The 18,510-nt window shown below is 42.0% G+C and overlaps 1 protein-coding gene across 1 annotated transcript; it reads left to right on the top strand.

Annotated features, from left to right (window-relative positions):
• Positions 1 to 4,016: 4,016 nt before the first annotated feature.
• On the top strand, positions 4,017 to 16,487 carry LOC117261867 (uncharacterized). The gene is made up of 8 exons (XM_033634422.2): positions 4,017 to 4,160; positions 4,679 to 4,873; positions 6,955 to 7,204; positions 8,705 to 8,977; positions 10,343 to 10,591; positions 11,848 to 11,966; positions 12,582 to 12,921; positions 14,386 to 16,487. The coding sequence occupies exons 2-8, from the start codon at positions 4,700 to 4,702 to the stop codon at positions 14,706 to 14,708; spliced, it is 1,728 nt and encodes a 575-aa protein (XP_033490313.2). The 5' UTR covers positions 4,017 to 4,160; positions 4,679 to 4,699; the 3' UTR covers positions 14,709 to 16,487.
• Positions 16,488 to 18,510: the final 2,023 nt, after the last annotated feature.

Genomic DNA, 18,510 nt, shown 5'->3' with positions numbered 1-18,510 from the left:
AAGTTTTTATGTGAAACTCAAGTCACCTTTTTTCGTTGAACATTCTGGCATCGTGATGCCAAACGTGTGCAGTTTAGGTGTGAAACGGTACGGTGGTCATCCAGAGCGGAGACATTTTCTTCCTGACATTGTGTTTTATGGACGGTTTAGATTTTAATTTGGCTGATGCACAATGCTGACTGTTGGGATCCCAGCAGGGCTGAGAGGGGGATCGAGTCTTAAATCGTGTCCTCTTCTAGAGAAAAGGCCTCGGCTTCGATTTAGTCTAAGGGCTCATTTATGCTTGATGATGGGTACGGATACGGACGAAGCCTTCTGTCCATACTTTGCGTTAATTTTGCCCGTGTTTGTGGACGTTTTCTGAAAACTTTGGACAATTTGGCCAAAACAGAGCTGTATCACCGTAGATTGTGGGGGCAGTGGAGCGTAGTTCAAGCGAGACGTGACTGTACAGCACGTTCTTATTACCAACTCGTCAAATACTACCGCTTTGTCAGTGATTTTTGTGTCAGATACCACCACCAGGTGGTGTCAGCTTGAAATGCAGCCAACAACTATGTAACGTACAGAGCTGGAAAGTCTATAATGTCGGCGGATCAAACCAACCCCTGACTTTCCCCTGGGAACTCGCTGTTTGCTTCCTGTGTGAGTTTTAAGCCAAACCATGATGATTTTAAATGAAGTAAACGTAAAAACTAACTATTTACGAATGTTCTAAGCTGATTTTGAAAAGACTGTATTCATCTGACGAGCAGAGACTGTACATTTCCTGTGAAAATGGAAGTATATTTTGAAAAGACACAATGCATGTTACAAGCATAAATTGTTAGACCGTCCTGGACCACCAACAATAGACGCAGGAGGTTGCCTAGCGCATCATATTTAGACGTGTAAGTCCACTGACAAAGCAGCAGTATATGACGAGTTGGGATGAGAACGCATCGGACTGTAGGTGATGAGGAAGACGATTAAAAAATGTCAGAACGGAATGAATCAGTAGTGTAGTCAAGAGAATTTTCCGTCCACATATCGCGATGTACTTAATGGCCTCAAACACCACCGCCATTAAAAGGTACATCATTACGACCACCTCCACCGTCACCACATTTGTTGTCACTCTGCCCTCTAGAGCCATTCATTGGTTTTAGATATGCTTTCGTAAAGGACGTACGAGGGCAATCGCATGTACAACATTTGAAACGGATGTGTCTGTTTTCGTACGTGAAAGAAGTATAAATGAGCCCTAAAAGTGAATTTATCCAAAGAACACTGCAGACGTGCGTTTCTGTTGGGAAGCTTTTTGTGTTGCATATCATTTGGAAATGAATTTCAGCATCGTGTTTATTCACCGAGCCGTAAAAGGAGCATTTGTCGGCAGCTGAGAGCTCTTCAGTTTGTATTTGGATGAAGTCTTATATGCATTAAAACATGTCCAGTTCCTTGTGTGGCAGATTCTTCTGGAAGCATCCTGTAAAGTAGTTCACTCCGACTCCTGTCTTTTTTTTTGTTTGTTTGATTTTAGTTTTAAAACGATCAAGTCATGATTGTGGCCTTCTAGTATTCTGTCGATACATGACATCAACCCGTCGTTAGCCGTCGCTCAGCCTCCATCCTGTCCGGATCCAACTGTACACCTGAAGCTTCTTACCTCATCCACAGCTAATTCCATCGGGGGTGTGTTGAGTGCAAAAAAATAACAAAATAAAACAAAAAAAAATCAAAGTAAAAAACAAAAGAAGTCTTTTTTATCTTCCATTTGGTGAGATGCATTGTAGCGATATGAATAAAGAAAAAGTTCACCTGGTGTGCTGAATAATGTGTAAATTGGTAATTACACAATCTGAATATTTGTATAATTGTTTGTATTTTTTCATAATGATTTTGGAAAGGAATGTGTTTATTTTTTTGACTTCTGTTCCAGATGTGTCTTCTGTTGGCCTGACATTGTGACTGGTCTGGTGGGATTCTTACCTCTGTATTGAGCCTCTTCTGTGATGAATTCTTTGTATGCAGTGTTTAGGAAATACTGTAGGGAACATGGGGAGGAGTTGATATTAGGAGCATTTGATCAATTTGTATTTATTTATTTTATCATTTTGTTAATAAATTGTGAAAAGCAGGGTGTCTCGTCTGTTTGTTTTTTTTAATTTGTCATAAATTATTTGTCCTGTTGGGGGTCATGGGGGGCTGGAGCCTATCCCAGCTGACATTGGGTGAGAGGCAGGGTTCACCCTGGACAGGTCACCAGACTATCACAGGGCTGACACATAGAGACAGACAACCATTCACACTCACATTCACACCTACGGACAATTTAGAGTCACCAATTAACCTGCATGTCTTTGGACTGTGGGAGGAAGCTGGAGTAACCCATCCTAACTCCACACATAAGGGCTTCCCCACCCCAGGGTTTAAACCCTCCACCTCGGATTTGAACCAGGAACCATCTCGCTGTGAGGTGACAATGCACTGCGCCACTGTTAAACAGTTTTATCAAATTTGGATAAAAGTCACCTGATAATCAGACTGAACTAACATTTAGTTTCAATTTATTATTCACTGTTGGAATGAGACGTGGACGACGGCGAACACCACCGCTCAAAGAAGATCATCACCTTTTGTTAAGGCTGGAGAGAAAAACACCCCACAACCATGATCAGCAACAGGACTTCTCACATCAGCAGCCGACTGGCAACTGAGAGTTGATCTTGGCAAGCAGCTGCAGTTTGCATCCTTCTGTCCGGACATGGTCATTTTTTCTGATCAACCAAACAAGCAATCATGGTGGAACTCACTGTACCCTGGGAGGAACGCATGGACGAAGCCTTAGGGTGCAAGACGACATGTTAAAGGAGAAGTCCGGTATTTTGCACTTTGAGCCCCATCTCTGGGTTGCTTATGATGAAACAGAGTGGCTAAGACCAAAATAGTGGCGATGGCTCCTTTTTCTGAGAATTTGGCTTTCCCCTGCCTGGCTTAACACTGCTGCTTATGGCCATGTGTGAACCTGTCCTAAAACCACCCTAAATGTTTGTTTTCAAAGCCATGAAACTCACCGAGTGGTCAGTGGTGTTCGTTGATGTTCTGACATAAAAATCGTAGCAAACTGTGGTTTCCATCCGTGTTTTCGCTATTCATCTGGATTGTGGAACTACTTTTTCAGCTGCCTCACACCCGTATGTAAACTTCCGCTTGATCGTTTGTTTGACCCTGAAGCATTTTACACTGCAGCCCACTTGATGGCGATAATGCTCCTTTACGTGCGTGTCGCCAACCGGCAGGAAACCATTGCAATGTAATGGCACACAGAGAAGAAGCAGAAGAAGAAGGTTGGTATTGTGTTCAAAGGCATCGTACTGCAAAGGCTGTTTACAAGCGAGTAATCCATTGTGCAGGTGTTTAAACTTATTACAAAATGTTTTCCAGGAGCGCACACAGCACTGTCGAGCCGGCACTTTCGTCGAGCTAAAAGACTACAATGACTACAACCTTGTCATAAACAACCCCCTTTTTGTTTCCGGTGATGGATTACTACCAATGGACAATGAGGCTTCTATAGAAAATCAATGGATTAGACAAAATGTCAAATAAATCACCACGGAAACCACAGTTTGCTACGATTTTTATGTCAGATTATCAACGAACACCACTGACCACTCGGTGAGTTTCATGGCATTGAAAACGAACGTTTAGGGTGGTTTAGGACAGGTTCTTAGCCACTCTATTTCATAATGAACAACTCAGAGATGGGGCTCAAAGTGCAAAATACCAGACTTCTCTTTTAAGACTCCTGTGTAGCCTACAACTGTGTTTTGCCTCCAGCTAATAAAATGACATCATTGTGACGTCGGCCCTAAAAGGGTCTATAATATAAAGTATGAATCAGTAACGATATCAGCGACTCTGGTCCTGTATTACTTGGTATGGGATTGAAACTAAATTTTGTGGCATCACCTACCTACCCAGGTGGTATGGTCCTAGCCAATCACAACACAGTAGGGCGGGGCTAGGCGAAACCTAGTTCAGTGGGTACAGTTTAACGTCCACAACAGCCCACTACACAATAGCTCATCCAAGAACAGAGAAAGAAGGAGAGACCGGAAGTTAGAAACCTTTCAGCCCTCAGCTGTGTAACTTCCGAGTGTCAGCCTGGCTGTCTGGTGAGTGTTTATGCTGCGAAGTAAAAGTCAGAAACTCGGACATCAGTCGAGTCCGAGTTAAACAAACCTGACGTCACAGCAGTATGGCAGCACACTGGGAACCGAGTACAATTTACATTAGTCATTTTACTTTATGTTGTATTTTATGTGTTTGAAACCTAAAGTAACAACACTCCAGCTGCCATTTTTGTTTCCCTTCAGCTGATTTGTGCATGACAAAAGTCCTTGTGAGCATGTTTTATCCATGTCTGTCCACGCAAAACATGCACACAACACCTTGATGCTGTTGACCGATACACTTTTTAAAATTGCTTTTCGGTTATTTGATTAATGTGTACGTCATGTTACTTATTAAGGGTTTAGTTTGGGGCTTTGCGTTCGTAGAGTTCTCTTAATGTTTTAAATTTTCTAACTTTGAAATGTATTCTATATAAGTAAAGTTTATTATTATGAAAATTGATGGCACTATGTGTCACAGTTTTAAACCGCTGACTGTGTCATCTAATATTTTCTTGCAGACCACCTTTTCTGAAGCCAACATGCCCACAAACAGCCAAGTAAAGCGGAAGCGGCTGCGCGAGGCAAAAGTAAAGCGCCGTGCACGCGCAGCTGAGTCGGACGGAGCACGAGTTGCACGCCGAGCTCGGGACCTGGTCAGCAACAGCCGTGCACGAGACGAGGAGACGCGGAAGAAGCGAGCGGAGCGTCTCCAGGCAAGAAGCTAAAGCTTTCTGTAGCAGTGTTGAGTGTGAGGTTGTTTTTATGAGCGGTTACACGACAAACAGAAATACCAGTGTCAGTCAGTCCGTGCTGAAAGGGTTAAATTACCATCTGTTTGATAATGGCAGTCGTAGAGCAGAGTGGCGCAGCGGAAGCGTGCTGGGCCCATAACCCAGAGGTCGATGGATCGAAACCATCCTCTGCTAGTGTTATTTTTTCAGCAGTAGGATAATGGCGGACTGAAAGTAAAACAATCCTGCGTAATTTATTCTAACAATAAACTAAATACGGTGATTTTATTTTACAAAATACATTTTAATACACATTTAATAAGATATAAATTCAGTGTTTTACAGGCTTTCTCGTTATAGCAAAATGGTTTTAATGTACTGTTTGGGTTCAGTTTCACAATCCAGAAATGATGGGCTGTGTTTGTAGTAGCCCATTTATATCTATTATATGCCACCATGATTAGTAATAATGTTGGGAAGTTTAAGTCAATCATAATTGTAAAAGTGACTTATTACTGTTGCTGATATACTGTCAGTTAAACAAATGAAAATAAAAAATAGGCATGTGTGTCATTCAGTGGTGAAAATAAGGCAAAGAAGCCTAAAAACGTAAACTTGAGACCGTAAGTAGTCAAAACTTAGCTAACAACTAACCCGACCAATTAATAAGCCTGCTCTAATTGTTTGTAGCCTACTAATTGTTTGTTCAGAAATGCAGGGAGGATGGAAAAGAGGAAACAGTTGAAAAAACAACAAAATAAACTGTTACTTTTGCATCTACTGATTCTGTAACAACAACAATTGTGTGTCGGGTCATTTGGAGTCCTGTGTACATGTCTTTGTTAAGTTTTGTCAGAGGTGTTTTGGCTGGGTCAATCATGTCTATCACTTTCAGTGATAGTTTTACCAAATTTGCAATTTTCTTTTTAGCTGGACTGTCAGTGTATCACACCTGAGCTTGAAGAAGATACACACCATGGTACATGAAAAAGAAAAAATATATCGACGCGTCAACATAGAGCCTACGCCAGAGCCTGACGTCACCTACCCAGAAATGTTACCGGCAACGCAGACCTCCTGTCTGTTTTTATAAGCTGAAACCATTTCCCTCAGTGGAAATGAAGCTTTTACTTACTTTCATTTCACAGATATTCACAAAAATAACATTTAAAGTTTTGTTTGTGATTTATCCTGACTTTATATGAGCAGAGGAAATCTCCACTCATCGCTAGGCTAATTTATGCAATGTAAAATGCCATAGGCTTGTGCTAATAACGTTACCATGTTATATTTGTTTGGAAAGTATAAGACAGTTGTTTTGTCAGTGACCCTTGTGAGTTGTAATGGAGCTGAATTTTGTAACGTTACCTTTGTTAAATATTGCTGGCGTTGTCTCTGGCTTCATATGCAAAGAGAAAGTCTGCTAGCTGCTAGCCTAATTTTTACATAGGCGTGTGCTAATAACGTTAGCATGTTGTATTTGTGGGGAAAATGTGTACGGATTAACACAAATGCTTTGTCTGTGAATGCTGCGAAGCCGATTTGTGTACTTGTGTTTGAAATTGTCTACATTAAGCTATGTTTTGAAACAACTAAACCAAAGACAGTGGATAAACCATATATATATTATAATACAGTATCTGACTAAACTTTACAGCACTTCACGCTGCCGACTAGTGTTTTAGAGGTGTAACTGCAGTGACACAGACACACCACCACACAAGTATAAAATGCTCACAATGGCGAAGGGTCCAATTACAGCCAGGACCCTCTTGTAGGGTCCGCCACAAAAATATAAATCCCGTTAATGAGAGGAGGAGGTATCCCGAGACTGGACTCGAACTCCCAACGTTGCGGGTGTCCCGTAGTTTTCGAGCATGCGCTGTAACCTCTCATCCCCACAGTGTTTGGGGTCACGTGACCCCGGACCCCACAGTGTTTGGGGTCCGGGGTCACGTGACGTCCGGCCGCAGTGTATTGTGGGAGCTCAGCCACAACTGTTGGCGGTTATTTCGTCGACTGTTTATATTTTTTTAGTAACTGTCTGTGTGTCTGTCGGTCAGGTATCGATGGGGGGAAGAAACTGCTGCGTGATAAACTGCCGCCGCAGATCTCATGACCACCTCGGGAGGAAGATCCCAAACGGACTAACTTTCCACTGCTTCCCCGCCTGGAGGACCCATGAAGGGAAGCAGGTATCCCAGCTAACAAAGCGCAGGAGGGAGGCCTGGGTGGATGCGGTCGGCCGGAGCGACATCACGTTCCACCACATCTCGTCCTCCATTAGAGTCTGCTCCAGACACTTTCACTCAGGTGAGTCTCAGCTAGGTACATGAAGACTACAACACTGCACTGAGTGTCCACTTTATTAGGTACAGCTGTGGGGGAAAGTAATCAAATGCATTTAGGCTATTTAATAAAGAAATTAAAGTTACTACTTTGTACTCCATTTTATTTATCACACAAAACATATGAAGACTTTCTAAGATCTAATGTTTAGTTATAGTTATAAAATAATAATGAACTTTATTTGTATATCACTTTTCAAAACACAGTTACAAAGTGCTTTATGAGACAAATAAAACAGTATACACCATCACGATAAAGACAGCAACAAAAATATCGATCATAGGCTAAGACCAGACCAATACAAAATAAATGAATAACCAATAGAATTGATAAAAGATGGAGAAAATTCAACTAGAAAACAATGTTTTGATGCATTGGATGAGCTGAATGTGCATATTTAGGCAGTACAGGAGGAGGTGCACATTAATAATCCTCCAGGACTGTAACATGCTCATGTTTAACCCAAACAATGTGTCATGTGACTGCAGTTGGTTCACATCCAGGTCAGAACACCTTCTCACCACAAGCGAACCACACCAGAGTTTGTTTGTAACCGGACCGAGACCACCTCTTCAAGAAGGTCTTGATCTGGGCCCCGTTTCCCAGAGCCTTCGTAGCGCCACGTGCATTTGTATCGTAGGTCTCCCTTAAGCTTACAGGCTGTTTCCCAGAGTCTCCTTAGTGAGGATATATCTTCTGAAAGGTATATCTTAAGAAGGGCGGTCTGAATCACTTAGTGATGCGCTCCGTTCATCCTGTCACAGTTTTAGCTTTATTAGGCCAAAATTATGCTTTTTAATTCACATCTAGACTCCTTGCGCAAATTACATTATGGGGGTAAAATTATTATGGCAATACTTTTTATATTACAACGTCATTTATTTACCTTTATATGAAATCAATCAATGCGTGCATCATCGATTAATACACTTTCAGCACCGTGTTGAAGGACAGCTTCAACTTAGGATGTACCTTAGCAGCTCTCCTTACGAGCACCCGCTAAGGGACAGTTAGTACATTGAAACTGGGAAACAGGGCCCTGGTTGTTTTGGTACACACCTGAGTGTGATTGCTGTGTTCACACCTGCCCAAACTACTTTAGGAAGATTTTAGGACCATATCGCCCACCCCTAAGAGGCAGCAGTAGACCAGCAGCTTTCATGTTCAGTGAGGTAAAATATCTGTTTTTGTCAGTGGAGCCAGCTTTGAAGAGAATGTAAATAAGCTTCATTCTCAGTTCAGTTCCCTGTCATAAAGAGCCGTCTGTTTGTGAAGTACTGAAGTGGACCCCATTTACTTCAAGTCAGAATGTAAGAATAAGTAAGAATGTTGAAATGTTTTTTTGTATCTTCTGTTTGCTGTGGAGGCATGCAAGAAGAATGACATAACACAGGCTAAGTAATTGATATACGAATGATCATTTTGGGTGGTGAAGTATTCCTTTAACACCTCCTGTGTTCGCAGGTAAACCAGCTTATGAAATGCTGGTGTCAGATCCAGACTGGGTCCCATCACTGCACCTGGGTCACAACGAAGGAACCTCAAGACGCCCCGAGCGTCTCCTCCAGTCTGTGGAGAAGGACAAAGACCAGAACAAAAAATCCACCAAAACCAAAGACCAAAACCAAAGACGCCGCAAGCGTCCCCTCCAGTCTGTGCAGGAGGACGGAGAGCAGAACCAAAGACGCCCTGCAGAGATGAGTCCTTCACATGAGACAGAATCAGAAGCAGCAGAAGGTGAGACTTCTGTTCCTCTGCAGCTGAGGCTACATCCACACTGATAGGTATTTTTTTAAAAGGAATAACTATTGCTACATTTAAGCCTCGTGTCCAAACCATACTAATGAGCCTTCATTAATATAGGCCTATATTTTATCTACAAGTGCACGTCACACACTGAGCGAGCCGCCTGTTAATGACGCTGTGGGCTAATGGGCATGTAGCTACTTCCATGTTTCAGATGATACGTCATGTTTGTAGTCGACCAATGAAGATGAGTTTACATATCACCTTGGGTTCGTCCTTCACCTTCTCAAAATGATCCCACACTTTGGATTTCCTGCCCAACATGTTATTAACTAGCCCGTGGAATAACCGCAGGTACCAGCCCTGGAAATTAGGGGCCGGACGTCGGATGCCGCGTCTTTAACCGCCTGGAAAACACGAGGCCAGGGATGGGCACTAATCATGTGCCTTCTCTGTGCCAGCTTTCAAGAGCTCTTCCAGGAGTTGATTTTAAGTGTGTCGGCCTATCGTCTGTGGGACACATGTAAAGCTCTGGGTAGCCCTGCACTAACATGATCAACTTTTCCGAATTTATCAGACTGAATATTTACAGAAGAAGGGAAAGATATCTGTCGGCTGTGATTGGTTTGTAACATGACTCGTGTCTGACTGCTGAGCGTGGACACTTCCTGTGTCTGTCCTTTCAAATTAAATTCCCACATGGTCCAGTCATAGGTTTTGATTTATTTTGACAAGGTGCAGCTCCGAATGGAGTTTCACTTTTTTTTTCCCCAGCGACTAAGCAACCAATGAAATCTTGCTGACTAATGACCTTCTTGTCGACTAATGTTTGGTTGACTATTAGGTGGCAGCCCTACTTCAAAGGCAGACTCCATTGACAAAAACAGTAATTTTACCTTACTGAACACAGAGCTGCTGGTCTTCCTCTGCCTTGATCAGTTAGTTTGATTGTTACCATGTGACTTTGGTGTATTAAAGGGTTAGTTCCGATTCACCAAAGTCACATAGTAGCGGGGCTTTTGTCAATGGAGTCTGGCTTTGAAGAGAAAATAGTTTGTTTCTTTTTGTATGTAAATACTCAGGGAAATGACAAATAAAGTGAATCTGAATCTGAATAGATGAGTTTCATTCTCAGTTCAGTTCCCTTTCTGAAAGAGCTGTCTGTTTGTGAAGTACTGAGCATATGACAGGATAAATTAGACTTGGATTATACTGCACGATTTTGTAAACTGATATTTTGATATTGTTTGGCAGTTAAAACTGTGACAAAAACAACATAACACAGGCTAAGTAATTGATATACAAATGATCATTTTGGGTGGTGAAGTATTCCTTTAACACCTCCTGTGTTTGCAGGTAAACCAGCTTATGACATGCTGGCATCAGATCCAGACTGGGTCCCATCACTGCACCTGGGTCACAACGAAGGAACCTCAAGACGCCCCGAGGACAAAGACCAGAACAAAAAATCCACCAAAACCAAAGACCAAAACCAAAGATGCCGCAAGCGTCCCCTCCAGTCTGTGCAGGAGGACGGAGAGCAGAACCAAAGACTCCCTGCAGAGATGAGTCCTTCACATGAGACAGAATCAGCAGCAGCAGGAGGTGAGACTGACTTCTGTTTCTCTGCAGCTGAGGCTACATCCACACTGTTTCCCTTTTAAAGGAATAACTATTACTTCATTAGTGTCCAAAGTGACTTAGTGTCCAGTGAATTTGAATCCCCTAAAACATGCGTCCACTTCCTTATTGTTCCTTATCTTATCAGTGAAGACGTGTCCTCTCCTGATTTGTCACGCTTTGATATGTTGCTGTATTTGCTTTGCAATGACTCCTTATCTACCTTTGTCACGAGATGACTAAAGGTGTAAATAAAAAAAGAACCTATTTCTTGTGCACTGAAGTACGCCTCTCACGGCCCTCTTAATTTCAGTGTTTTCTCCTTGGGCCTCCAAAATCCTTCAAATGAAACAATTCAATTCCATGATGACGTCTTCAGATGTTTTGTTTAGTTCAACACTCAAAGATATTCTGTTTACTGAGATATAAATGTTTGAGAGGTGATTGGACATATTTTAATACTGTTGCTTGAGAAAGACAGAATTCACTTATTGATCATCAGATTAATTAATTCTTTGTTGATCTGATAGTTGATTAATCATTTCAGCTGCAGTCTGTAAACAGGTTACACTCAAGTGTGAGTTCACAGAGAGAAGAAAGGTGATGATGTGAAAGTCAAACACTGCACAAAGCTTTACTGTTTTTACAGTTTAAATGAGTAACAAGCCACACAAACAGAATGTCGTCTCTGCTTCAAAATCTCCAAATATCATCAATCACCGAGTGCTGAAGACAATTACAGCCGTGAGTTCTTTGACCAAGAAGCAGTAGCCCCTTTTACACTGCCAGATTTTCGGCGAATGTTGGGCCGATTTGCTGGCAAGCTGCAAGCGTTTAGAGACACAGAGCCGGATTGGAGAGTTGCCCAGTTTTCCGCAACAGGAGGAGCTGTTGATGACTTGTGGGAGGAGCTGTTGATGATGCCGCACGTGCAAGCCACTGGCGGTGGATAAACAGGAAACAGCTGATAGCAGGAATGAGCAGCTAGTAGCAAGAGGGAAACCCAAACCTGACGGATGGCTGATTAAGCAAATGCATACGAAAAATATGAACCTGGTGTGCAAAGGCCTTAAGATAATTACATCAATTCTGATTAAAAGCCAGATTAAACAGGTCTATAATTTACTTTTCAGAACCTAAGGGTTTTATTGACTGGTTTAAATGCAGGTTGGCTGTTTAGACGTCTTTATTTCTGGGAGTAGACATTAAAATGGATTTTTCTGTACAATCTGTTGTTTCAGGTGAAGAGAGGCCAGCAATCCGTCCCTGGAGAGAAGTTAAATCTCTGCTGCAGTCTGCTCTGCAGCGTCAAACCAACTTCAACAAGCAGCCTGTGAAGAAGACGGACCCCTGCTTCAGAGTACGACTCAAACTAATACTTTCACGAGCACTTTACACACAGAGATTGCGCCATAGGGCCGCCATGATGTCCCTTCTTTATACCCCATTATTACACAGAACCAGACAAAGATGGTGTCTTGTCGATTCCGTGTGTGATTTCAGACAGCACTTTCAGACACTTTCGGCTGCTGTTCTTCTTTGAGTTAACTGCCAACAGCTACTTTTTAAATCTCCTGTGGCAGGTTGCACACAGAACAAGTTGTCAGAACTTCACACCCGCGCCGCCTATGATCCCGTCCTGCTGCTGGCTGTCCCATGTATACTGAGGTTGCTTTGGTGCTGTCACTACCTCCATTCTGGCAAGACAACTCTGTCCCCTTATTCCGCAGTCGTACCCTTTATTACAGGACGGCGAGAAGACGTAACAACATAAAATTCCCACCTTGAAAAGGCTCTGTAAAAAGGGCTACTGACACATTATTTCTCTTTGGCTCAATTTAAAAAATGTCATCTAGACCGTCACAAAAAACAACTAATTCCTGTGGGGTTTTTTTGTTTTTGTTTTTCATTGTCATTAAAGTTTCAGTAGATAAAAGTTGTTTTGATGAACTAACAGGTTCATATCTTGTTTCAGGACTTCTTTAGAGACGCTCTGGAAGCTTCTCTGGAGGCCTCCAGCAGGTCCAGAGCTCTCTCAGCCCGACAGCCCTCCTCTGAGAAGTTCAGCGTGGAGCTGAGCTTTAAACTTCCACCTGTGAAGGAGGCGAAGCGGACCTGTGAGGAGTCCTTCTCCTCCTCCTCCTTCTGTGAGAACTGTGTGAAGCTGCAGAGCAGGATCATGGAGCTGCAGGAGAAGCTGTCACATCTCACAGGAGAACAGGAGGACTCATTTGTCTTCAACAAGGCTCCCGTCCAACTAGAGCAGGAGCTGCAGAGTCCTGAGACAGCCCACACAGAGGAGATATACCCTGAATGTAAGTCTTAAAGGACACCAATTAGTCTTTTCCTTATTTTCTGTCTACATATGATGTTACCGTGTCAGATGTTCATATTAAATGTGTCCAAAGTTTCTAATAATGAGGTAAACCTATGTCAAAGTAATCCCTGTGAATAAAAACCTCAGGCTTCAAACCGTTCTGAATTCTTTGTTTCCAACAACACAAGCTGACGTCATCTCGTGATGGATGTCTTCATATGATCATCAGTTTCAGGCACGATACTGCACGTGTTCACATTACATACACTGCTCCTTGTAGCTACATGCTAACAACATGGAAACATGTAATCTCGGTTAGTGATGTTGTTAAAGGGTAATTTCGATATCTTTCAACATGGACCCTATTTTCCTCTGCCTTTGTGTCTAAGTGGCTAATGGGAATGACTTTTTGAAATTCGTCCAGTATTGAGTGAAAACGCTGCAGCCAATGCAATGTACACACATAGCACACATGCGCACCGTGAATGTACGTCCACTGAAAGTGTTTATTTTTGCCACTGACAGGTTCAGATTGTTATTCTAAGTGTCTGAGAACATCATGGAAACGATTCCCACAGAGATTGAGCTTTTTGTTAGAGAGTAAGATTCTTCTTGTTTAACCAGAAACAGTCCCGAAGTCGCCATTGCTCCCGTCACCAGACTCATTTTGTCATCATAAAACGCACTTCATTCTAAGTCGACAGAAACAAAATATTGACGTAGGACGCATTCACACAGGAGCTATTTGGCCTGCTTTAAATGAACCCTGGTCCGCTTCCATGGATAGTTCGGTTCATTTGGTGTGAATGCTTATTTGAACTCTGGTGCAGACCAAACGAGCAAACCCTGGTCCGCTTGAAAACTGAGGGTCTCCCACAATGGATTTCTGTTTTCAGTCCTGGCCAATCGATGAGCGGGGTTTTCTTCTTCCTCATGCTTTTTTTGTATTCCTGGTCAGTGGTCGTTTGGGGCAATACAGCCCCCAAACGAGCAGCTGTTGTAACTGCGTGACGTTGTCCAGGTGGTTTGGTCCGCTATAAAAAGTGCAGTGTGAGAGTGAACCGAACCAAATGAAGGTGCAAAATTCTTTGGCATTCCCCACCCAATGGAACAGAGTCCCCCCGACTATCCTGGTGTGAATGTGCCCTTAAACTTCCTGGAGAGTTTATTCCAACATCGGAGTGATCAGTACTGACGTGATGTAAGGAAGGTTCAATGACCTTGAGTTATTTGTCTCATCTGCATTTGAAATAGTTTAAACAGGCCTCTAAATGGAAAGTTCGATGTTAATTTGCTTTCCTGCTGAGAGTGAGATAAAAAAAAATCAACCTGGTGTCTGTGTGAAGTGCAGAGCTTTTAAGCGCTGCGTTCACACTAAACAGGTCTTTAAAGGTATAAAAAGTGTGATAACAGCAGTTATTGATGTCAAGTACATGTTAAATGTGTCCGTCTGCCCTCTCAGGGATGGAGCCTCTGTCGTCAATTCCTGAAGGTGAAGATGACCCAGGCATGGGCTCGTCCAAGTGTAAGCGTCGTCGTCGTGTGACTCGACGCTTCCAGAAGGCCTGGCTGAAGATGTTCTGGTTTCTACGCTACTCGTCGACGCTGGATCAGATGTGGTGCCACGTCTGCCGCCTCCACTCGGACAAGTCCATGAAAGGCAAAGGGTTAATCAGAGGTTCCCGGGTGTTCAAGTTCCACAACATCAGGAATCACAGCCTCAGCCAGTACCATAAAGCCAACGTGTCACGCCACATGTTGTATATGTGCAACCTGCAGATGTGACACGTTTCGCTGCTCTCAGAGATCCTCTACAAACTGAAGGTGTTCCACTACACTCTGCTTTAATGGGAACATTTATGTCTGATGACATTTCTCCATAAAGCAGTTCAATAAGCTATTTTCTTAAACTTAATCTTCTCCTCCGTCATGTAAAAATCCACAATCTGTAAATATTAGGGGTGATGAAAATCTATACGGTGTAGTATGGCAGTATTTTGTATGGAAATGCTGTATCAATACACAGATGTCAAGTATCTGTTTTTTTTTTTTTTGTATATAAATCATAAATATTGCAACAACAAATTTAACTTTTGGTAATAAAGAGAGTAATAAAATCCATAGCTTTTTCGTTCCAATAGATGCAACAGTAAAAATTACTGAAGAGATTAAAAACTGTATCTTATAAGATAACAACTGACTGTCACAAAGATTTTCCTTAATATGCAGTTGAAAAAAGGTCATACATCGCAATTTATTTGATCTCAATACTTATATAGCTAAACATTTAAAATCAGATAATACTGTATCATGATGCCATCGTATCAGGGGGCCCTCTGGTGATTCCTTCCCCTACCAAACATTGGTGATTTCTAAAGTTTAACTTCTGGATACAAGATGCCTCCTGCTTCACTGTGAAGTCTGTGTTTCATACTGCGCCCTGATTGGCTCCAGACTAGTTGTGATGTCATAAATCATGCAAATACATAGAGGTGTTGAGGTGCAGCTGATATTTAGTAACTTTTATTTATTTTACTGCAGCATAAACATCTGCTCTGTGAAGCACGTCCTGTGTTCTCATTTGAGAAAATCCCATATTTTGTTTTCATTCATTTCTTTTTTTTCTTTTTTTACTATATAAATTATTAATATGACAAATACAAATTAAACTTTAGCGAGCCTACTAGAATAATCTAATAAATTGCTTTTTCAATCCACTAGATACACTTTGTTGCTGCAGAAAAAGAGGTTGATGACCAGACTAAAAACTTTATCTTATAGGATAAAACCGATGTTGACAAAGTTTTCCTTTGAGGACAAAATTTACAGTTTAAAAAAGGTAATAAATCACAATATTAATGCAATATATTTTATCGTGATACTCAGCATATCGCAATAATATTGTCTTGTGACTAAATGTGAATCCTCTGGTGATTCCCACCCCTAGTTATAAGGGTACCTGCGAGTTTCCCCTTTACAGACACGGTCACTATATCTAGTCGCATGCATGTGGAGCAAAAATGATGCAGTTTTTGTTGCATACGGTATAAATGTGTAATTTTGGCCTTGTGTATTTGGGAATTTCTGCATACGGGGGTCACTTAACAATCTTAGAACTGCAGGGAATTGCATAAATCAGGTATGACTGGAAAGCTGAGATTCTTGTGGATTCAATGAGCCCAGTTTTATTCATGTGTGATGATGTTAGCTCCCATTGTAGCTAGGGGTGTAAATCACCAGCTTCATCACAATATGACATTATATCGATTTATTTGGATGACGATACAATGTTTGCCGATATCACAAAGTCTAACAAGATACGATTTAGATTCAGTTCGATTCAGGAGCCTGCGATTGATATGACGCGATATCATATGCCCATCTAACACAATCATTTACAGTACAGGCCAAAAGTTTGGACACACCTTCTCATTCAATGCGTTTTCTTTATTTTCATGACTATTTACATTGTAGATTCTCACTGAAGGCATCAAAACTATGAATGAACACATGTGGAGTTATGTACTTAACAAAAAAAGGTGAAATAACTGAAAACATGTTTTATATTCTAGTTTCTTCAAAATAGCCACCCTTTGCTCTTATTACTGCTTTGCACACTCTTGGCATTCTCTCCATGAGCTTCAAGAGGTAGTCACCTGAAATGGTTTTCCAACAGTCTTGAAGGAGTTCCCAGAGGTGTTTAGCACTTGTTGGCCCCTTTGCCTTCACTCTGCGGTCCAGCTCACCCCAAACCATCTCGATTGGGTTCAGGTCCGGTGACTGTGGAGGCCAGGTCATCTGCCGCAGCACTCCATCACTCTCCTTCTTGGTCAAATAGCCCTTACACAGCCTGGAGGTGTGTTTGGGGTCATTGTCCTGTTGAAAAATAAATGATCGTCCAACTAAACGCAAACCGGATGGGATGGCATGTCGCTGTAGGATGCTGTGGTAGCCATGCTGGTTCAGTGTGCCTTCAATTTTGAATAAATCCCCAACAGTGTCACCAGCAAAACACCCCCACACCATCACACCTCCTCCTCCATGCTTCACAGTGGGAACCAGGCATGTGGAATCCATCCGTTCACCTTTTCTGCGTCTCACAAAGACACGGCGGTTGGAACCAAAGATCTCAAATTTGGACTCATCAGACCAAAGCACAGATTTCCACTGGTCTAATGTCCATTCCTTGTGTTTCTTGGCCCAAACAAATCTCTTCTGCTTGTTGCCTCTCCTTAGCAGTGGTTTCCTAGCAGCTATTTGACCATGAAGGCCTGATTGGCGCAGTCTCCTCTTAACAGTTGTTCTAGAGATGGGTCTGCTGCTAGAACTCTGTGTGGCATTCATCTGGTCTCTGATCTGAGCTGCTGTTAACTTGCGATTTCTGAGGCTGGTGACTCGGATGAACTTATCCTCAGAAGCAGAGGTGACTCTTGGTCTTCCTTTCCTGGGTCGGTCCTCATGTGTGCCAGTTTCATTGTAGCGCTTGATGGTTTTTGCGACTCCACTTGGGGACACATTTAAAGTTGTTGCAATTTTCCGGACTGACTGACTGACCTTCATTTCTTAAAGTAATGATGGCCACTGGTTTTTCTTTAGTTAGCTGATTGGTTCTTGCCATAATATGAATTTTAACAGTTGTCCAATAGGGCTGTCGGCTGTGTATTAACCTGACTTCTGCACAACACAACTGATGGTCCCAACCCCATTGATAAAGCAAGAAATTCCACTAATTAACCCTGATAAGGCACACCTGTGAAGTGGAAACCATTTCAGGTGACTACCTCTTGAAGCTCATGGAGAGAATGCCAAGAGTGTGCAAAGCAGTAATCAGAGCAAAGGGTGGCTATTTTGAAGAAACTAGAATATAAAACATGTTTTCAGTTATTTCACCTTTTTTTTGTTAAGTACATAACTCCACATGTGTTCATTCATAGTTTTGATGCCTTCAGTGAGAATCTACAATGTAAATAGTCATGAAAATAAAGAAAACGCATTGAATGAAAAGGTGTGTCCAAACTTTTGGCCTGTACTGTATATCAACTCACAAAAACAACTAGAATATGATTTGACCATTTTATTTCTGAGCTCTGTTTGTTTGAGGGGAGGCGCGCTTGCCCAGAAATGGTGACACAGACGTGCTATGTGAATTTCAAAATAAATGTGTATCTTTAAGATGACGATATGGATCGATGTTTTCATTTTGCATCTATATAATCGGAGCGTTAATCAATGAATTGATGTATCGATGTGGATCGATGTATTGTTACACCCCTAATAGTAGCCATTTCTTTGAAACAGACCTCCCTGTATAAAATGACCCATAGTGACCTCTAGGATAATCGAAGCCTCATGAAACTTTACAACCACAAACTAAAGTCCTGGAGCATTCAGAGTATGGATGGTTTTCGTAGCTATATTCACAATAAGAGGGTTTCTCAGCAGGTTCCAGGACAGAGGTGGTCGCCATCCAGTCGCCAAATCTCCAAATATTAAAAGTTGTTTATACCAGATAACGGCATGGATTTTTTTATGGTGTTTCTGACGGTAAATGGTATTTTGGAGGGATTTTGACCATTTTTATCAATTC

This window comes from Epinephelus lanceolatus, chromosome 5 (genome assembly GCF_041903045.1).
Source record: "Epinephelus lanceolatus isolate andai-2023 chromosome 5, ASM4190304v1, whole genome shotgun sequence".
In the NCBI taxonomy this organism is placed as follows: Eukaryota; Metazoa; Chordata; class Actinopteri; order Perciformes; family Serranidae; genus Epinephelus; species Epinephelus lanceolatus.
The sequence above is the reverse complement of the archived record's forward strand: the minus strand, read 5'-3'. Positions and strand labels throughout refer to the sequence as shown.

Bases quoted from the DNA above. Each gene is read 5' to 3' on its own strand.
- LOC117261867 (XM_033634422.2), top strand. From the start codon at position 4,700: ATGCCCACAAACAGCCAAGTAAAGCGGAAGCGGCTGCGCGAGGCAAAA. The intron at 4,874-6,954 runs GCAAGAAGCTAA...TCTGTCGGTCAG, and splicing joins AGCGAGCGGAGCGTCTCCAG to GTATCGATGGGGGGAAGAAA. The intron at 12,922-14,385 runs GTAAGTCTTAAA...CTGCCCTCTCAG, and splicing joins AGAGGAGATATACCCTGAAT to GGATGGAGCCTCTGTCGTCA.